The 23189-nt window shown below is 35.5% G+C and overlaps 1 protein-coding gene across 1 annotated transcript in view; it reads left to right on the forward strand.

Moving 5' to 3' along the window:
- The window catches only part of HMCN1 (hemicentin 1), a 461695-nt gene that overhangs the window by 205488 nt on the left and 233018 nt on the right, over positions 1 to 23189 (forward strand). The window contains exons 12-16 of the mRNA XM_011934184.1: positions 5564 to 5705; positions 6817 to 6944; positions 9185 to 9298; positions 14049 to 14207; positions 21876 to 22070. Of these exons, the coding sequence (XP_011789574.1) occupies positions 5564 to 5705; positions 6817 to 6944; positions 9185 to 9298; positions 14049 to 14207; positions 21876 to 22070 (738 nt within the window). The remainder of the gene's footprint in view (positions 1 to 5563; positions 5706 to 6816; positions 6945 to 9184; positions 9299 to 14048; positions 14208 to 21875; positions 22071 to 23189) is intronic.

The raw sequence follows: 23189 nt of genomic DNA on the forward strand, positions 1-23189 counted from the left end.
CACAGAGGGAAAAAGCATAATTGCACCCAATAGATGTATAATTTCTTAATTGCTGAATGAACCTCAATGTAACAATAACACTATAGGGAAGTCTTGGTCATTACCCTTATCTGTCATGTTTCCATGTTAACTTCAATGGGTTATTTGAATCGCATCAGCAGTTTGAAATGTCATTATGTGAGTACTTTCTTTTCCTGTTGCAACACAAGCCAGCATATTACTGCTTGCATTTAAAACCATATTTTAGAACAAAATCTGGTAATTATCTCATGAAAAATTTATAGTTGTTATTTTTAAAGTATTGTTTATATTATTAATTCACCCCAATTTAGAAACAAAATCATGTGAGTGACTTTTGCAAAATTTTACAAAATAGGCTAAAGCAATTTGTCACTGTTAAGTTGATACAGTACAGTGGCTGCTTAATTTTCAAATGCTTATACTGCTTCTGAGTAAAGCTTACATAAGTGTGGGAGAGAAGGGGAAGTTTTTACATATATAGTAGGAGTTTAAGGTTTTAAGATTGTTTTCCTATTTATCTGACAACATAAATAGTTTTCTGTTGATTCCACTGGTTGTTCCCTTATGAGGAGGATTTTTAAGGCTGAGGACCAACCCAGGAGTCCTTGTTCAATTTGAGTATATTTAACGTGTAGCTGACGTCTCCTCCGTAATCACATGTTGTGACATGGAAATCAAAGTGCCAGACAAAGCCTCATTTTCTCCTTGATGTTATTTCTGTATGAACATTAGAAGTATTAATTTGTCTTCTGTGGTATCAGGAAAGGGTAGATGTCTGTCATTAATTAGGCCATGTCACCAGAGAGAAATTGCAACAAAAAAGGAAATATTTCTCAAGATGGTTGATGAAGTCAGTATTTAATGATGAGAATTACTTCACTAAGTATGAAAATAATATTATAACCACATGCTCATTATATTATCATACTCTTTTTAACATGTGCCACGTGACATGCTAAGTAGCACGCTTTTTCCATCAGTAAAACAGAGGAAAAAATCTAATTTTACCTATTTTATTGAAGTTTGTAGTAAATTTTAAGTATCTAGAAATATTTCAGATTTCAGAAGAATTAAATAAGATATAACAAATATTGTTTTTAAATAGGGTATATAATCTTTTTTTTTGAGACAGGGTCTCATTCACATCTAAGCTGGAGTTCAGTGGTGCGATCTTGGCTCACTGCAACTTTCGACTCACTCCAAGCTTCAGCTCACTGCAACCTCTGCCTCCTGGGCCGAGGTGATCCTCCTACTTCAGTCTGTCAAGTAGTAGCTGGGACTACAGGCATGCACCACTATGCCAGGCTAATTTTTGTATTTTTAGTAGAGAGAGGTTTTTACCCTGTTGCTCAGGCTGGTCTTGAACTCCTGGGTTCAAGTGATCCTCCCACCTTGGCCTCCCAAAATGCTGGGATTACAGGCGTGAGCCAGTATGCACAGGCTGAAATAGGGTATATAATCTAAATGGAGTATGTAAGTGTGAGGATTGTGTTGATCAACTTTCATTTGTAAATGTCTAGATAGTACATATGCACAGATGTATTTTAAATGCTATAGTACTTTATTTGGTCATTCTTTTTCACACTTTGCTATATAGAGGAATACTACTAATAATAGCAAAGGTTACATCATGCCTACTACATGCCAGGCATTGTTCTAGGTGTTTTATATATATTAACCTAGCTAATCCATAATAATGCCATGAGGTAGGTACTATTACTTCCCATTAAGTTACAGACAGAAACCATGGAGCAAGCAATGTCTGCATTTGAATTCCAGCTCCACCTTTGAGTGACTGGGCAAATTATTTAACCATTTTGAGTCATAGTTTATTTGTAAAATGGCAGTAACACTTACTACATAGTATTAGTGTGGAAAATAAATGATTGGTCTAGAGTTAGATACCTGGCATGTAATAGGCACTGACGGAAGGAAAGCACCACTTTCCTATTTCAATGAACTGACTACTAGAAAGGGATTTAGTTCCTAATTTTGCATGATATACTTTATAGCGTCTGTGACATCTTTGAAGACATAAAGTGTCTGAAACATAGTCAGCACTCAGTAAATGTTTGTTGGCTGAAAAAATGAAAACACATAGAAATTTGCCCAAGTATTCTAAATATACCAGTGGTGATAAATATTGCTAATTGTGACTTAGGTAATTAAATCATTTGCATTATCCAATTAATTTGTTGGTGGTAATTAAATAACCTTGAAGAAAAAGTCCTTAGATATTTTCTCTGAGAAATTTCCTACCAGAGGCTTAAGAGCAACAAATCAGACCCAGCTGACAGGAAATATGTCTCCCGAGCTTGAGGATAGTGTTGGCAGTTTCCAAGAGAGTTAGATGAGATTTTTTCTTCCCTAATCTTTGTAGGCAGTGAGATAGCTGTTTTCATGGCCGCTTACACTTCATTTTTGCTAATCTTACCATTAATAGTGTATTAAGATACCCAATTCTTAAAGTAGTGTTGGTTTTTATTTTATATTTATATTTAATTCTTCTAAATTATTGATAGGAAATTACAAAAACATATATTTTGCTTTTTTTATAATTAAAAAAATAAAAAGCAAATTAATACCTTGCCACCTACTAGAGTGCTGTGTTCCCATTGCTTTGGCTATCAAAAGCAAGTTGTTCTTAATGATGATGGTGTTGGTTGCTCATGGTGGTGGTGGTGGTGACGATAATGGTGACAATGATGATGGTGGTGATATGAGATTGGAAATCTCAAGTAAAAATGGATTGCTTCTCTCCAAAACCTAAAATTGAACTCCAGACTTATAAATCCAACATTAGTACTATGTATTTTTCCTATCCGAATGGGGTTTTACATTGCAAATAAAGAGATGCAGATTCAGTTTGTTAGTTGGCAAATGATGTTATTCCATTGATGGAGTTGAACTGTGGTTCTTCACTTCCATGTTCTTGCTCCATTGAAACTATTTCATTAAAGTAAGGAGGTTTTTCTAGGAATTAAAAAATTAGCAGTTGAAGTAACTATAGTGAGATCTATTATATCATTATTTAACCTGATTAAGTAAAGGCTAATTCATTTTGACCATTTTTATTCAACTGTTATTTGGCGGAAATCTAATTTTGCTCCTCTGAATTTGTTCATGTTCTTTCTAAGTATCTTATCAGCAGGGATATTCTTTTTTTTGTGTGTGAGGAGTTTCACTCTTGTTGCCTAGGCTGGAGTGCAGTGGCATGATCTTGGCTCACTGCAACCTCCACCTCCCAGGTTCAAGCGATTCTCCTGCCTCAGCCTCCTGAGTAGCTGGGATTACAGGCGTGTGCCACCACGCCTCGCTAAGTTTTGTATTTTTAGTAGAGATGGAGTTTCTCCATGTTGGTCAGGCTGGTCTCAAACTCTCAAACTCAGGTGATCCACCCGCCTCTTCCTCCCAAAGCATTGGGATTATAGGCATGAGCAACCATGCCCAGCAATCAGCAGGAATGTTCTAGGGGAGTGGTAAATTTCTCACCTCCTGTGGTATGATGTCATCCCATCTGTGTGTTGCACACAGACTTATTTCATGACCTTGAGTAGCACCCTATATCCAGGCTGTATTTGCTCAATGACCTCTTAGCTCTCTGCATCCTGGTTTGGGTAACTGGCTTATTTTTACTTTGATATCTGAACTACAGAGCCTACCAGTGGGATTCTTGCTGGGAGAGATGCCAGGCCTTTTCTGGCAGACTATATTGGAAGACACCAAGTTTGGACAAAAATTCTGAGAGTTGCTTGAATGTTTGCAGCAATTCCATGTCAATAGCTAGACATGAGAAACATTTTAGGAAGATGGGAATGAATAAATGTGCGTTTCAATAAATTCTGAAGAGAAAGAACTGTTCATTTTTTCCCCCTTATCCCCTGAAGATTATCTGCAACATCCCTACAGCATCTGCAGTCCTTCAGAATTTCAGAATTGATGGACTCCAGATGGAATCACAATTTGAACTTACTGGCCATAGTCAGTCTGCCCTTGACCTCACACATTTCTCTAGCCCTATGCTCACCAACAAGAATCCATGGAATAATGGGGCTATCAACCAAATTCATGGACTGGAAAAAATGCTGCAAATATTAACTTCAAAGACTAGATCATAATTTGAAAAACACAATGTAAACAGGAAAAAAAGAGGAGGGGGACAACTGTAAGCTGCTAGCAATTAGGCACTAATTAACTTCCTTCAGTTGTGTAGCTGCTGCCGCCCAGCAGTACCATTTGTATCTCTTTCACATGTATAGAGATTCCCCCAAGCTAATGGTTCCTTAGTGAAACTAAGCCACAATTTGCAGACCAACTTACAGGAAAGATATATCATAAATATATTCACATCTAACTGGCTAACTGAATTTCTCAATTTTATTTATAGTAAAAACCAAATTAAATGGAAAGCAGACAGCATGCCTGTTAGAGTCATCTGTGTGTCCCTCCAAATTAGCACAGTGCCTGGCACATAATAATTGTGCAAAAAACAGATGTCATTGAATGAATTTATTTATTTCTATTAATACTCATGAAATCTGACTGTTTCAAACACTGGAAATTAATTTACTTTTGTTTACCTTATTGAGTGGTGGATATTTACATTAGGAGTTACTTAATATCTCGTTGATGGTACCTTCTTTGAAGAGTAATTCTTATTGTGTAGCAACATAGATGTAAAACATGTAATCTATTAAGACAAATATGTCAACATCCCAGAATTATCTCAGAGAATTGTTTTCTTTTTGATGATAAATTCCTGATTTAGTGTTTCATTTTCAAAAGTCTTTTTCCTGTCATAGAAGTGTAATGAAACAGAAAGTTTGAATAACTGATATTTTTTGTTAAGTTGAGGTCCTGTGGATGCACGGACATGAGTCAAATGACCAACGTAGCAGGATCTTGGGAGAGACTGGCAGAGATTACAATTCAGAGCCAGGTTACAGTTTAGGAAACTGCATTCCATCAAAAGTTTTAAGTGTCTTTTATATACAAGACACTGCATGATATACAAGGGAGGTTAAATGCTATAGAATATAATAGAATATGGGATAATACGAGTACATGGTTTCTGACCTTAACAAAGTTATGATCAAATAAATAAAAAGAGAAAGATCAAGTTGAACAAAGCAGACAGCATAGTCAGGACAAGCTGTGGCTCCAATCCTACATTCGTTGTCTAGAAAGAGCCAAAAGTTCTATCTAGAGACTTTGCCTTGGAACAGGTTCATAGAGAAGTATCAGATTAGTGGCACAAACTGTAGGTCGGCTAAGAAGGAAGCCAGCAAGGGGCTTCATGGTAACCAGTGGAAACACAACAATATAACATCGGGATCAAATTCATTTAACTTTCAAAGAGAGTTTACTTCCCTTGTTTTCATTACCACTGGTTTCTTTCCTGACGTATCTATGATGGGGGTCATCCACAGAGGAAGGCAATAAAGGTGTGGTGGTGAAAAACCTACAAATTTGCTAACATAGGAAGCTTCTAACATCAAGATAAATTGGCATTTTTTCTACATACATGTACTTTTATTTGCAGAACCACCCAAAGTCACTGTGATGCCCAAGAACCAGTCTTTCACAGGAGGATCTGAGGTCTCCATCATGTGTTCTGCAACAGGTTATCCCAAACCAAAGATCGCCTGGACCGTTAATGATATGTTTATCGTGGGTTCACACAGGTACTGGGTTTGTATCATGTTCTTTGTTTTTACTGAGTGAGGAAAATTGATGAGACTTCTAGACCAAACTAATATGACTAAATCCCTAATATTAAGGGAGGTTTGACCAACATACATAGCTTTACATTTTCTAAACAGGCTGTGAATGTCAAAAATAATATAAATGATGACTTTATAAAGTTCGAGGTTATTAAGTCTTGAATTCAATAGCTGGGACCAAGTGCTTCCCAATACTTTGAGTTGCAAACATAGCACCAAAACAGTTAGTTTAACTTGAGTAATTGAAATGAGGATAAGAAACTTTTTGTGAGGTAAAATGACGTATAGTTTTAACAAATCTATTAAAGGCATTGTCCTAGATTTAACAGAAGAGAGAGATCAAGAACAGACCAGTAGCTCTAATTAAAATGTGTACAGACATTCTTTGTAATTACTTCCATTTTTGCCAAACTACAGTGGGAAGCATTTAATTCCACTGGGTGCTTTTTAAAGGCATTGAATCCACTCATGCTCCTAGAGTATAATAAACACGTGGAATATAAACAACAAAGTGTCCAGCCATGGGGCTTCCATTACTCTGGGTTTGGCAGTGAAGAGGTCATAGGTATTATCCAGCAAGTTGAGTCAGAGTCTATTCCTAGACTCCTCACAGACTCACTGTGTGACATGAGACATTACATCTCTGGCGTTTTCATTTTGAAGAACCGTCTAGTATAGCAACTCACCACATGGAGCAAGATTGCCTGGGTGCAAATTCCAGTTCTTCCATTTACTAACTCTGACTTTGGAAAACCGCTTTGCTCACCTGCAAAACAGAGATATTCATAGTATTTAACTCATTGGGGTATTAGCAAAATTTTAGATATAAATAAAAGTAAAGTTTCTAGAGCAGTGACTGGCATGTATCCAACACTGGATACATGATATTGTTATTATTATTATTATCATTGCATTTCTGCTTATAAAATAATGATGTTAACCATTTCTGCAATCAACACCAAAAATATAACTCTAAAACATTTGAAAATATTTTAAAGGAAAGCACTATATTATCTTGATATTACTATTATGGTATTTTCAATTTTATATTCTTTTTGTTTTTTATTCATAGGTATAGGATGACCTCAGATGGTACCTTATTTATCAAAAATGCAGCTCCCAAAGATGCAGGGATCTACGGTTGCCTAGCAAGTAATTCAGCTGGAACAGATAAACAGAGTTCTACTCTCAGATACATTGGCAAGTATAATCACTTTAAAAGGCAATTAAAATAGGATGAATATCACATCAAGCAATGCAAAAGTACTTTTTTGAAAAATTAATATTAGTGTTGTATACATAGTATTATACTTTATTCATTTCACACACTGATTGTAGCAAATATTGTAAATAATTTAAGTTAAAACTTCATAGAGTGAAAAGCTTCATTAGTCAACAGAAATCAAGGAAGCTTCCAGGTTAATGGAATAATTTCATATTGTCCACAAAGTTCTGTCTTTCCACTGTTCATCTGTTCTTTGCAATATTTTACTTTTAAATTAATAAATTCTATATCCTTTCTAGCTTAACTTCCATTTTATAATTTCTACTTATATTCAAAACTGTATATAATATAATTTTTACTTTTTATCTTCAATTTCCCCCTCCAAACTTAAACATTATTGGAAGCGTACTTCATGAAAATTATTCTATAGAATATTTCTATTTAATTTTGTCTTTCTTAGTCAAATAAAGGATAAAGGTGTCATATACTCAGATCCAGATTATAAATTGTGAATAATCAATTGCTAGTAATCTACCCTTTCATTCTTTCTTATTCAGTCTCATTCATAGTAAGATAATGAAACTGTGAGTAGTGAAGAAAGGATTCAAAAGAGATAATAAAAATAGAGAATTGTACTTGAAGGTATAGGTGAGGGAGAGAACAAAAATGTCACAAGTATTGAATTGAGAGTCTGGAAAGAAGTGGTCTCATTTATAGAAATACAGAAGTCACATGGTGAATACGTTTAGATGGAAAGTGAGCTCAGATTTGGAGATAAGTGAATTAAAAATGTTCACAGAATACCCCGATGTAGAGGGAAAAACAGTTGGGAATGTGGAACAAGTGACTGAAGCCGAATTCTACTTCCATTGTGAAAACAAATTTTGGTTCATTCACGTAGAAGCCTTAATGTTAAACACATTGATTTTGACTTATTAAGCACCTCTAGAGATGCAGCATGCAAACTGCTGTGCTGGAGACTGTGGAGTGTAAAATTTTAAAAATGTGTGTCGTGTAGCCTTTACTTTTCAAGAATTTACACAATGGGGGTGGATATATACAGGAATATAACAAGGCAGACAGACAAGTACTACAGTGGGAGGTTGGCAGAGGGGAAGATTAATTCAGACTGAGGAATTAGCAAAGATTTCTCAAAGGAGACAGGATTTAGGCTCAGTCTGGAGGAATGAGTGGGATTTGAAGGATTGTGGCAAAGGGCATTTTACAAAGAGGAAATAGCTTTAGGAAAGGCAAAGAAGATAGGAAAGTAAAAGTCTGTTGTGTTTTGGACTATCAGTGAAGCTCTGTACCTTGTGATAAGTGAGGAAGTGCAACAGAGGGTAAGGTTAAAAAAAAAGCTATGCACTCATTTATGATTTTTGAAAGAGATTCTATGGAATTTTGAAAGCAGTGGGAATCACTGAAGGTATTCTAGCAGAAAAATTACATGATCTGTGAGAAGTTAACTTAGCTTTGTTTAAAAATACCTCAGCTGAAGCTAGGAAGTCCTAAAATATCTCGTTAAGACAAAATGTCTGAGTAAACTGAACCATTAGGCAAGCAAGTGAAGCAAACAGAATGAAGAACAGAAATTTAGAAAATGTCTGTATTTAGCATCACAGGAAAAAGAAGGGTCAAAACCAGGAGACTCTTCTTTTTGTAAATGCAAATTTTAGGCTTGGACTGCAAATATCTTCCTGTAGTTAGACATGAATATCCTTAAAATGATGTAGAAAATGTTAACAAATTCATCTACAGTTATATCATCCTCAAGTCTTAATTTAGCTGTCTGTCTTACCATTATCCCTCTTTTGATTATATTTTTCTTAGAATTATTCCTCTCTCTGTTCTTGTTGTATTGTTTCTCTAAGAGGCATTCTGATTTCTAAGATGTTTCTTTCCTTAAATAGCTCTTTTTCTTAAAGAACTTTCAATTAGTTTCATAATTTTTGGAGTTTGTTTTATCATAATTATTTTTTGTTTTAGTCATTATTTTTTTCCTGATATAATTTCTGTGACCTTGATAAGTGATCTTTTTATCACATATACATATGTGCATGTGCATTACGAGAGTTTCTTTTGGTTTATAAATATTGAAATGGCCACAAGCACATAAGTTCTGATAGATTTTTAAATTGGTTCATTTACTAAACATAAACAAAACCCATCTGGTCTTGTGCTAAATGTTGACTATTTGCATGTTTGTTTTTTTCAGAAGCCCCTAAGTTGATGGTAGTTCAGAGCGAGCTCCTGGTTGCCCTTGGGGATATAACCGTTATGGAATGCAAAACCTCTGGTATTCCTCCACCTCAAGTTAAATGGTTCAAAGGTACATTTCTTCAGTATGTTTGTGTCTGGTTCACTTAGTTTTGTTTTCTTTTTTAAAAAATGATTTGTTAAAACTTTGTGTTGGTGTGTGACTTAGCAGCCCCGTTAAATGTGTTTATGATCTCACTGGAGACAATAGTTCAAAATTCTCAACTCTGAATTTCAGGATTTGACATCTGGTATGGATTACAGGACTGTGAAAATCAAAGCAGGAAAAGTTCGCCTTTGCTAATCCAGCTGAACATTCTCTTTGTTAGTTTAGGATTGTTTCCTGAAGAAAATTATCCAAGAATACTCCGTTAACGTTTAAAATAACCCCACTGATTTTAGTTCACTTTTCTTAGAGATGATGGCTCTCACTATTAAAAAGTTTTCTAGATTCACAAGGATACTTTCTATAAAGTGTTCAAATAAAGATACGCATTGAAGCTTACAGATAGTTGAAAGACAAATGTATTTATTGATAGGTCAGCTACATCGTACATGGTAAATGCTTGTCTCAATTATAGAAATTATCTTTCTATAGTTGTATCATAAAGATTGCACCTCTGTGATTCCATAATAAAATAATGGTTATATGCCACTTGACCTTGGTGAGAATACACTTGGATCCTGGTTCAGGCTCAGCTGCTGACAGTAGATATCTGTGTAAAAAGCCCTGCTTCTGCTTCTGTTTCAGTTCTTCCAATTACGGGAAAAAGAAAAAAAATCCTGCAAACACCCTAACAGGGAGGTTGCTAGGATTATTGAGATGCTGTTTGCAAAATACTTTTTAATCTTCAGATGAAAAGTGTTAAATAGTACAAAGCACTATTGTTATGATTCTGTTTGTTAAATCACAAACATTTCCATAGCAACAGGTTGATGTCATAATCACAAAATTAGGAATTCACCTCAAGTTCAAACCCTTAGGGAACATGAGGTGAAAAAGAAAGGCTTTATGTAGAAAATAAATAGTTTTAAATAATATAAATCAAAAGCAAGGTGGAAACTAGGAAGTAATGCCATTTTCCTGGTTGTCTATACTGAAAGGATTTGTAGTTTTCATGTTTTCTCTGACAAGAAAGCATTTCTGAATTTGCTCCTTAATCAGGTTTATGTTGGTTAACATAAACTAATTTTACTTTCTTAAAATACTTAAATGTTTGAATTGCCAAAGAAATAAGTACTGATTTCAAATTTACATTATAATTAAATATATCAAGAAAATATGTTATAGAGATAGTATTTCTTTATTTTAAATGTCATTCAATAGTTTATCATGAAAATAAAAATTCAAAAAAGCAATGGAAATGCCAACTTCTATATACGTGTATATAGCAGAATCTCACAAAAAGTCTTTTATTCTCCCAAACTGGGACTGTGTTCCTGAATCAATTAGTCTTCATGCCTGTCTTAAACCCACAGATAGCTTGGAAACTAAAGAGGAGATAGGGAACTATGTACCCACCACATGAGAGATTCTAGAATTTACTCTCTGTTCCTTCTGTCAACTATAGATATACCACTATATCTATATACCAATCAGTGAGTTCAATAATATATCATTTTGCTGTCCAAGTTATGAAGCAACAGAGATAGAATATGGGTATTTGATACATTGTAAGATGTGTTTCCTGGGTTCATCAATAATAGGCAGAGCTGCCCTGACCTCCAGGATCAGGTCAACTAACATACCCTCCCAAGTCACAGGCAGACAATTTATGCATAAACAGAGTAGAGTTAGGAAGACCAAGAGCAAATCTAGGGGACAAACTCCTGTGAATGCAAACTGGCCTCAAAATGGTGGGGGTTAGGAGCAGGTGGGCTTTCCAGTCCCATCTCTGCTGAGAACAAGACACCAGGAAGGTTGGAAAAATGCTACCTTACGGAAACCATAGGGGTGAGGAGAAAGAGTTCCTGCCTTCACCATAAGAATATGTTTTTCCTCATACCTTCCTTGAGGTGATTCTGATTGAATAAAGTAGGTGTTTGAAAGAAAAAAATGAACAAACTGTATTCCAGTCAGACCATCAGAGAAAAGGAATTCCATAAGCACAAACGTTCTCTGAAATTTTAGATCTTTTATTTTTAGAAATGAGCAACATAAAGTGGATTCAAAGGAAAATCAAAACACTATTGAAATCTTATAAAAAGAACATGTATGGTAAAATATTAAAGAAATTAGATGTATTCATTTAGATCTGTTGTTCTTAAAATGTGGTTTGGAGACTCCAGGGGTTCTCACAATTGTTTTAGGGGATTCATGAGATCAAAACTATTTTCATAATAATACTAAGATGTTGCCTTTTTTATTCTTATTGTCTCAAAAGTGAATAATGGAGTTTCTGGAGGCTATGTGATGTCCAATAGAATCAGTGGAGAAGCAAATGTGAGCTTCAGCTGTCTTGTATTATGCTACATGAGAGATTATAGAGATTTGCAAAAATGTGAAACACTGCCACTCTTCTCACTAAATTTCTCATGTTTTGAAAATACAATTTTAAAAATATAATATGTTTATTATACTAAAATGTCAGGCATTTATTAAAAATCAGTGAATGCATATTTTTAAATATCTCAGTTTTATTTGTAAAATGAGATATATATGTGTGTGTGTATATATAGAGTATAGATAAATATAATCTACATAAAAATTCACCAGGGTACCCATTAATTTTTAAGAGCACACTTAAGAAGTTTTTAAACAAATGTTTTTGATAACTACTTACTTATCAATTATTTGAAAGGATCTTATACCAGAGATAATGATCTCTCCTTTAGTCTTTATATCCATGGAAGCCAGGATTGAATTTAAACTACAGCAAAAAGAGAACTCTCCTCAATGGTAATGATGTAAACCCTAGAATATATTGTCAGTAAAGTTGATATATTTTACTATGTATAACATTCCTCTAGTCTTACCTAATATTAAAAGTAAATAGGCCGGGCGTGGTGGCTCACGCCTGTAATCCCAGCATTTTGGGAGGCCGACGTGGGTGGATCATGATGTCAGGAGATCGAGACCATCCTGGCTAACACAGTGAAACTCCGTCTCTACTAAAAAATGCAAAAAAATTAGCCGGGCGTGGTGGCCGGCGCCTGTAGTCCCAGCTACTCAGGAGGCTGGGGCAGGAGAATGGCGTGAACCCGGGAGGCGGAGCTTGCAGTGAGCTGAGATCGTGCCACTGGACTCCAAACCCGTGGACAGCACGAGACTCCATCTCAAAAAAAAAAAAGAAAAAAGAAAAAAAATAATCACTATTTTCCTTCCATCTGAAAGGTTCTGTATTTATAGCTCCTCAATAATTTGAAGAGTAACTTTTCAGTAGAAATCAGGAAAGGAGAAACTATCAAAATGTAATTAAAATAGAAACTTAATTGAACTAATGTTTTCCAATTTATATTTTGTTTCATGACTGCTATTCTTTAAACATTTTTATTCTGATAGAAAGTTACTAGCAAAAAAGGTCTTTATCCTGTTAATGTCCTCTGACATTTGCAGAAGAAATATAAGGGGAAAGTAAATTTCAAAAATCTGAATGCATTTTAGTCCAAACATTTTAATACTTGATGAACAGTGGGGTCACATTGCATCCTCCCGTGGTGTGAGGAAAGTTTATGTCAACATCATCTGCTTTTATTTATAAAAATTTCTCAGAGGCACATCGACACAGCTTTAGTTACTGCTCTCATTTTCACGTGGTATGTAGTAGCAGCTTAAAAGGATGATTGAGGTTTTAAATATTGGAATGCTGAAAAATACTTTTTTTTAGGCACTGACAGTTGGTTGCTGATGTAATTTTTTTTCAAATTTAGACCTCTTGTGACCTCCTTGCCTTTCAAAATTATATAAACAGAAAGGGAATTGTCCATTTGTTGCCCCGAGTCTGTTGACTATTGCTGTTCGCAGTGTCCTAGAGAATTTTAGTACTAGCTCCTGAGTTGTGTTTGCTTCTTAGAAGCTAAGACAGTTACTTCCATGGTCCTCAGGCCAAGGTCAGATGGCTGGTATATGACATTTTGGAGAATACCTTTTCAGGCTTGACATCTGGGAATACTATGAAACTCTAAGAACAATGGCTCTCAAAGCTCCTGGAAGTTTTTAAGATCCTGACATGTTTGATGTCACCCTTTACAAAAACAAACAAAAAAGATGTGGACATTGAGCTGGCACTAAACATCCAGTATTATGTACAGTACTATGCACTTTTTTATGATAGTGATCATCCTGATTAATTCCATTCTTTGGAAAGGAGATGCCCTGGAGGAGGAGGAGGGGAAGCATAAGGAAAAGCCTAACCTAAATCATAGCTTTGTTGAGGCATCTCTGCCTTCAAGTAAAAGTCATTCTCGGGAAATTCAAGGCACTGGTCATTAGCTGAAATAAAATTCCTCTGGTCTCTCAAACATCTACTGAGTAACCAAATGCATACTGCCACAAAGATGGTAGAAACCTCCTTTCAACCTTCATTTCCGCACTCCCTTCTTACCTAAGCCTTGGTTGTGACTCCCAGGCTTTCCCAGTTCTAGCTTCAAAGAGCTGCTTATTTTTTATTTAGTTGCACATACAGATATAAATAGAAAATATTCATACACAGTTTATTATGGGTCTGGATTTTAGACTGTAGAAAGTGTCTTTGTTGTGCCAAACACCTGTGTTTAAAAACTTTGCAATCAACTTTATTCAGAAGTTTTGAAATTAAACCAATAACTGCATAAACAATTTTAATACTTTAGTATTTAATATTCTCCCCTTTGTTTTGACTTAGGAGATCTTGAGTTGAGGCCCTCAACATTCCTCATTATTGACCCTCTCTTGGGACTTTTGAAGATTCAAGAAACACAAGATCTGGATGCTGGTGATTTTACCTGTGTAGCCATCAATGAGGCTGGAAGAGCAACTGGCAAGATAACTCTGGATGTTGGCTGTAAGCCTCCAGATCTTATAGGCCAATTTGTTTTGAAATTGATCTGTTATTTTTCATGTTTAATAACCTTGAAATGATTTGGTATAATTATTCATTAGAATGGCAAAATTAGAGGATGCATTTCAGATTAATATCATAACAGTAGCTGGAGTGCAGTGGTGCTATCTTGGCTCACTGTAACCTCTGCACCCCATGTTCAAGCAATTCTCCTGCCTCAGCCTCCTGAGTAGTTGATATTGCAGGTGCCTGCCACCATGCCCAGCTTTTTTTTTGTATTTTTAGTAGAGGCAGGGTTTCACCATGTTGGCCAGGCTGGTCTTGAACTCCTGACCTCATGATCCACCCGCCTCAGCCTCCCAAAGTGCTGAGATTACAGGCATGAGCCACCGCACCGGGCCACTTTCTATGTACCATTTGCTGTGTCAAAAACTTTTATATGGAGAGATTCTAAAATTATCTCCTTTTTATAGATAAGGAAACTGAGGCTTATAAAGGCTAAGCAACTTGATCAGGGTTACAGAGTTAGGGAGGGGCAGAACCGGGATATTTGAACTCAAGTTGCCATTTCCCTACCAAGAGTCATCCATTCTGCCACCAAATTTCTAAGTATCAACATTTGGAGGCCAGCAATTCTACTTTGGCCCTAGACCACAGTTTGAAGATGTTGATGACAGCAAAGGTATCAGATTGTGCTTTTACTTAAAAAAAATCCAATAGTAATTACTCTTCAGTGTATAAAATAAAGTACTACAAAAACATGTCAATCACAAAATGAAGATATAGTGCATGCACGACAACTGTATATGGGTTACTCAAGAAGTTTGGTCCTCTCTTCTTTTTTGTCTACCTAATGTCTCTTTTAAAAAATAAATATCTTCACATTGTGGTCAGATATAACAGAGTTCACTTTGTATGAAATGGAATCTGGCATTTAATTTTTAAGATAATTTAACATTTGTGGCCCTTAGAACTTATAAAATACGACATTGCATTCAATTTGCCTGTATTTTCACTTGTATATAATGATATTCATGCCGGACTGTTTTTGTAAAGCCAAAGTTAGAACTGTAAAGAAAATGCTTTTTGTTTTTCTTAGAATATAGTGACACAAAACATTTTAGTTCTACTGTTTTAAGTCTTTCAATGAAAATTATGTCCTGCTAAACTTGATATTTGTTTCATGTAAGCTAAATTTTTGCTTTCTGGGATCTTTTATGATCCCCTTGCCCCTGGGCTGTCTGGTGAACACTCTGCATTCTTAGTGATTATGCCCTGGGGGAGAATCAACAAAGCTGGAAATGACCACAAAGACCACTATAGAATCTGTCTAGGACACTGTAAGACGTGTTTGAACCATGACTAAACTCTGTGGTTATTAAGAGAAATGCCTTGAAAATAAGATTGGAACCTTTGGGTGGAGGGTAGCTCTGAATCTACTAGCAAGCAGGATGTAAAACACAGTAAAGCTTTTAGAAATATAAGGCCCAAATAAAGAGGGTCACTACATAGAGAATTCTTGTTTACAAGAAATATACTGAGTACAACATTTTAATTTTCAACATTTTCTAGTTCTCCTTCTACCTCCTTCCTGCACAGATATTTTATGTTTATTCAAGATTCTGTTAGACTTGTCTAGCTCTAGAAGAAGAAACAGTCTCAGTAATTTTTCCCAGCCAAAAGGTAATTGCACCCTCAGTCCCCTGAAAGTTTGTAGAAATCCTAAGAATCTTTTGCACAGGCTTCTTTGCTTACTTGCTGCCTTCTTGATAATCCCTTTTAGCTTCTGGAATTTCCAGATTCCTTCTTCTGTCCAGTGATACACCATATAAGGGTTCACACTATCTGTGCTGGGGTGACTTGCATTGGGTTAGGAAGCATCCTAACAAATGTTTCATACTTACACTTTATTTCTTGAACAGAAGTGAATTTTGTTTTATCTTCACTTATACTCGAGATCTTCATTCTCTGTGACCCTTTCTAAAACAATGGCTTTTTCAACTTTTATTCCAGTAATTGTCCTGACAGAACCATCAACATAAGCCAAATTATTTGTTTATTGTAACCTTGACCATTGTTCACAATTGCCAAATAACTTAGTATTAAAGTCAGTACCATTCATGTTTCTGTTTTGCATTAACTATTACCATATTCGCTGTTAGATCTTTCTTATTGTAGCTCACAATGTTAGGAGTTGCTTCATTTTTGAGGTTTCCTTGTCATTGATGCTACCTTGGCTGCTTACCTAGTGCCTGGTCTTCTCATTTGCCTTGTTTTGTGATACCAGTACATATATTCTTTGACCTTCAGCTTGTTTTCTTGAATAACAAAGGTTGAATAGACCTTGTCTGTTCACATCACACTGTGGTTACATATGCTAGCAGATGTAATATGTAAATGCCAAGAACCATGCAAATCACAGTTGTAGTGATAATTATAGTTATCACTATTAGGTTTAAAGGTAAACACACATGAAATCAAAACTTTCCCCAGAACTTATATAGCGGTTAAGTAAATGGTGGACTCTGACAGAGAACGGGTTTTCTGCCTAACTTTCCTCATCTATAAAATAATGATCTAAGTGGTACCTACCTCATTGGTTGGTTTTAAAGATAAAACGAGATATCATCATAACGTACACCTAGCATATCAGCTGCTATTGCTGTTCCCCTAAAGGTGTTTAATGAAACATGTATCATGTAAGTGAATAATAACTTCACACATTAAGTGGTCATTATGATTCTTTGAACCTTGAAAAATCATATGGAAATGCCTATATAATAGCAGCTTAGTATTTAAGATTAAGCATTTGGATTTTAATGTGAAAGTCACTGTTTCAGCTTAACTTTTTAAAGAAAGGGCTTGAGACAAGTTAAGTATTAAGCTTAGTAGTGCATAAAATTGTTCATTTGAGTTCCAAAACTATTGGGCATAAATTTAAGTAGCTTATGACTTAGGAAGAAAAAACATGCTTTTATCCATATCATTTGAACTTTCAGGTTGTTTTTGTGGGCATATTACTTCATATCAACAATACTAGATCAAAAAATAATGAAAAGCCTATTTAATATGATTTTTGAGTTCTAGCTTCTTGTAGTGAATGCCCTAAATTATAGACATTTCAGGTCAACAGGGAAAGTTACCAATGATTTTTATCCTTTGTAAAAAGGGATAGTGAATTGTGAAGTCATTTGGAAGGAAAGAGGACTGGCTACATCAAACAAAAAGTTGGCTTGGCAGTGATTTTATTTGTAGCATTCCATACCACACAGGGTTTGAGTCTTAGACTGTGGTTTCATGCTTTGTGGTTTGGTGGAACCAAAACAATGTGTCCAGTCATTTTAAGAAAGAAAATCTCTGACTAAAATAATGCAAGAGTCACCATATGGAGTACATATATTTAACTGTCCCTAAGGGAACTAGAATAATTTTATGGAATAATTTTTGGAGCAAGATGGTCAATCTGTTTGTGATTTTTATATTTGCAGAATAATGTGTGTACACAATCATATCTATATGTAAGTTACAGCAAAGTTATACTGTGGCATTAACCCTGTGCAGATCTCAAGATGCTTGCAAACAAATACTTAGGATCTCAGAGGATCAAACGTCATCCTAATAGACTCTATGAAGAAGAAGCCAAAATTGAAATTAACCATAGATACATTAAACTAACCACAGAAATTAACCTAGATGTATTAAACTCCAGTTGAGAATAAGTTAACTCTACAATATTTTTAATGAGAGTTTATATCTGAGTGATTATTATATACTAAATGATTAATAAAGATCATCTCTTTTAACAACATAAGATAGGAAATGTTATGCCTTTCCTGTTGATGGGGATATTTTAACTGGAGGAGGTAAAATCATTTTCTCAAGCTTAGAGTTGCCATTTGAAGCCACTTAGTGTGCTCTTCACCTCTCTAAGCAAACAGCCTCCTCTGTAGAAGCTCTATGCATGGTAGTACACTCACTGCTGTTCTTCTTTCCCTTAGTTTCATTAATGTATTTACCATCTACCCACTGTAATTCACTTGGAGGTCATGTTGGCTACATTCAGGAGTAGGAAGTATTTAAAAAGCTTCTTGGCTGTGTTAGGAGTTGCTTCATTTTTGAGGTTTGCTTGTCATTGATGCTGCCTTGGCTGCTTACCTAGTGTCTGGTATTCTCATTTGCCTTGTTTTGTGATACCAGTACATATATTCTTTGACCTTGTGCTTGTTTTGTGCATGATGCTGTTCTCAAAGCTGCTTTACAACGGATGACTTCTCCAGTCTCAATAGAGTTTTGTTGGTACAGGTTGAGGTTTGCTTACCCTTTTTTATTCCAGTTTGTTCTTGGCTTTCTTAGTTCTGAAAACTGAAATCTGCCTTCATTTTCACTGATGCCTGTGTTGTAATGTGTCAGTAAACTGGGTTTTCTTCCAAGTACTTGGTTGATTCCAGGCTTCTGCATATCTTTGTGCTGTTCTGGAATTTATTTTCTGTCCATCACCTCATTTACCTGCCCATACTCTGAGCCTAACATATCCGGAAACTTTTAAACTTAACTTCCATTTTTCAGAACTGCTACCTGCTTTAGAATAAATGACTTCCATTTATCCAGAGAAAAGTAACTAGGTCTTAGAGACTTTGTGTATTAGTCTGTTCTCACACTGCTATAAAGAAATCCCAAAGACTGGGTAATTTATGAAGAAAAGAGGTGTAATTGGTTCACCGTTGTGCAGGCTCCACAGAAGGCATGGCTAGGGAGGACTCAGGAAACTTAAAATCATGGCAGAAGACAAAAGGGAAGCGGGTACATCTTACATGGCCAGAGCAGAAGGAAGAGAGCAAAGGCGGAGGTGCTACACACTTTTGAACACCAGATCTCATGAGAATTCCACTCAGTATCCCAAGAACAGCAAGGGGGCAATCTGCCCCCATGATCCAATCACCTCCCACCAGGCCCCTCCTCCAAAACTGGGGATTACAATTTGACATGAGATTTGGGCAAGGACACAGATCCAAACCATATCACTTAGAATAAGCAAGCTATGAGCTAGTCTATTAACTATGTTTAAAATATGTTTATTTTGCCTATTATTTTTATAAGTCAAATTCCCATATAGATGGATTAAGAAAAATGTAAACACTGATACACCATTTATTTATAAAATCATATTGTTCAATTGTGGTATTTAACCTAATTTAATTTGTTTGGGTTCAATAAATAAATAAGAGGGCTTCTGAAATTGCCATGTGGAAGTTCAATGTTCTGGGTCAAGGTTGTTATATACACTTGTGCACAAGACACACACACAAACACATACACACACACACAAACACACACTGGGTTATTACTGAAGTGTTGTCATACTGATTCAAAAATTCATTCACAAATATCCAGTGGCCATGAATAATGCACAAAGTACTATGTTAGCTGCTGTAAAAGATAAAAATACAGTTACAAATGTAAACTCTCTAGGAAATAAAAAACAAACATAGTATAACAACAGGTTGAATGTGGTGATTGCTATGAGAGTGGTAGAGAGTGAGTTCTCTGAAACTTTAGAGAGGGAAAAAATCATGCTCATCTCAACTGGTAAGAGATGGCATCATAGAGGAGGGACCTTTTAAACCAGATTAAAAGATTGCCAATATTTGAACAGCTAGAGATCAATAGCAGACATTATACTTGTGGGAGGTGGTAATAACAAGGTACTGATAAGAGAAAGGTCAGTCCTTGTTTGGAGAAGAACAAGGGATGCTGATTGCCCAGGTAGTAACATTTATAAAGGGAAATAATAGGAGATGAGGCTGCAGAGTTGGAGGAGGTTCTTTAACCTATGCTAAAAACCACTAATGCTGCTGAAGAGACAACTGTACATCAAATCCGGAATTCCCATGGGAAGAAAAGTGATCTCTGTAAGAATATTTATGAGCCTGCTAACTAGTATGACTATGAGTAGTTGTGAGAAGCCATAGAAAAGGAGAAGTTAATATAATAGCAAAGAATGGTGACCCAAAGTTGAATTGACTTGGCTTTTAATCCTGCTTCCATAATTCAACTCCATGTGACACTTAGCAAATTAGCTGTATTTCAGTTTCTTCATGTATAAAATCAGAGTAATAACAATACCTACCCCATAGAGATATTGTGAAGATTAAATGAGATAAATAATGGACAGCACTTAACACAACCTCTGACTCTGTAAGTGATAATTATCGTTTCTAACCAAGATTTAACCTTGACTTTATCAAAGAGCCTTCCCTAGGGTACACCTCTTAGAGTCCTGTATGAGCAGGTTTCATCCATTGCCTCCAGAAGCACCCTGTGTAGTTCTCCTTGCCTGATGTCTCATCACCCATAAGTTTCCAGGATGTATTGAGAGCCTCATCTATTTGAACTTGCTGACAGTATCCTCCCTAAACAGGATTCCTATGTTTGCCAAGATGTGCCTCTGATGTATTTCTATGTCTTCCTCCCTGATCTCTGTGGTTACCTGAATTATGTGGATATCTGTAGCCTCTTATCTATAATTTTTATAGTTTCTGAATCATTTCTTAATTCTGTCTAAGATATTAAACTCTCCCTATTCTCTTTTTATCAAATACTACATTCTGTTACTTTAATTTGTATTATTTATTCTCAAATTTAAATTTCTCTAATTCAAAAATGTGAAAGGTATGAGAAGCAAGAATATGATATTGAACAAGGATATAATTTAGGAGTAAACAGTGTTAGCTTGTTATATAGTGATTATGAAAGAATGAACTCTGGTATAAATTAATTTAAAAATTCAACCAAAGGAGCAAGTTATGGAAAGTGTCAAAAATATCTTATTATAAGGCCCACTTATTTATAAGATAGTCTTAAAGTTTGAGCAATTTGACAGAAACTAAAATTGAAAACAAATTTTTAGAATGAAAGATTCTCTCTTTTTTTTTTTTTTATACTTTAAGTTCTAGGGTACATGTGCATAACGTGCAGGTTTGTTACATATGTATACTTGTGCCATGTTGGTGTGCTGCACCCATCAACTCATCAGCACCCATTAACTCGTCATTTACATCAGGTATAACTCCCAATGCAATCCCTCCCCGCTTCCCCCTCCCCTTGATAGGCCCCAGTGTGTGATGTTCTCCTTCCCGAGTCCAAGTGATCTCATTGTTCAGTTCCCACCTACGAGTGAGAACATGCGGTGTTTGGTTTTCTGTTCTTGCGATAGTTTGCTGAGAATGATGGTTTCCAGCTGCATCCATGTCCCTACAAAGGACACAAACTCATCCTTTTTTATGGCTGCATAGTATTCCATGGTGTATATGTGCCACATTTTCTTAATCCAGTGTGTCACTGGTACCAACACAGAGATATAGACCAATGGAACAGAACAGAGTCCTCAGAAAGATTCTCTTTATTTAAGGTAATTATAATTTGAACTGCCACTCTTTTTATCATCTATCACTTTAAGGAAATGGTTGGGCTTCTAAGTGTCTCTCTTCATTTATAAAGCAAAAAAGAAACACTCATTTTTACATAAGAGAGGAATATCAACGGGGTAAATTTACAATATAATATGAACAATAATTCAAATTCAATCGGTTTGACAGTTTAATGTTTAAGTTTATGTTTAATATACCTGGATAATATACCAATGACTTTTTTATTGTTTGTAATATCTTCCAGCACCTCCAGTTTTCATACAAGAACCTGCTGACGTGTCTATGGAAATTGGCTCAAATGTGACATTACCTTGTTATGTTCAGGGTTATCCAGAACCAACAATCAAATGGCGAAGATTAGACAACATGCCGATTTTCTCAAGACCTTTTTCAGTTAGTTCCATCAGTCAACTAAGAACAGGAGCTCTCTTTATTTTAAGTAGGTTGAAGGAAATATATTTTGTATGAATATGTACTTTTATATTGTACATTTATGTTTTATACATAGGTATTGCTATTTAAAATAATATATTAATCTTGCCAACACATTTTATGTTCATTGCATTTTACTTTGAAATAGTACTGGCATTTTATATTTGGGAATTATCATAAATGAGTTATATTTTATTCAAATGTATGTCATTAATTTATCGTAAAGGCTTATGAAACAATATGACTTCTTCATACCTCACCATTTCTTATTGCAAGTAGAGTCACCTGAGCCTCTACATAGATAAGTGGTCACATTACCTTGATTCTTGAAATAATTGTTGTATAGAAAGGTAAAATATTGCTATTAGTTTACTTTACTTATTTTGTCCAACAGTACATAACAACATAGGGATACTTTGGAAACTCCTTTATTAAAAGTTGTATCTGCCTGAAGCAAAAGATCCCTGCCACCCCCACAAAAGCCAACTACTTTCTCATCTAAATATTTTATAAGCTATTCAGTATTCAGATATTTGGAAGCACCTTCTATTTTTTCGAATAATGCTAAGAATAATTGCATGGTGTTACAAGAGGAGGAAAAGCATTTAGATAATTGATTGCGTTTTTAAAAATAATGGGATGTTTGGGGTATTTTATAGAAAGCTTTCAATCAGTTACTGCTAAGTTAATTATTTAAATCATTTCCATTTTTATATTTTGGGTGGGTACGTGTTCTCATTCTGTTGCCCAGGCTGGAGTGCAGTGGCATGAACTTGGCTCACTGAAAACTCCACCTCACAGGTTCAAGCAGTTCTCCTGCTTCATTCTCCTGAGTAACTGGGATTACAGGTGTGAACCACCACACCCAGCTATTTTTTGTATTTTTGGTAGAGATGGGTTTTACCACGTTGGACAGGGTGGTCTCGAACTCTTGACTTCAAATGATCCACCCACCTCGTCTTCCCAAAGTACTGGGATTATGGTTGTGAACCACCGTGCCTGGCCCAAGTTTATTAACAGTATTAAATGTACATTGGCCACTTAAACTTCCAGATATCAATTATATTGTCTACTAACAAGTGCTTCAGTGTTCAGCTCTGTGGTGAACTCTATGGTGGACAGAGTC

Source organism: Colobus angolensis, unplaced genomic scaffold, assembly GCF_000951035.1.
Source record: "Colobus angolensis palliatus isolate OR3802 unplaced genomic scaffold, Cang.pa_1.0 Scaffold132, whole genome shotgun sequence".
Classification (NCBI taxonomy): Eukaryota; Metazoa; Chordata; class Mammalia; order Primates; family Cercopithecidae; genus Colobus; species Colobus angolensis.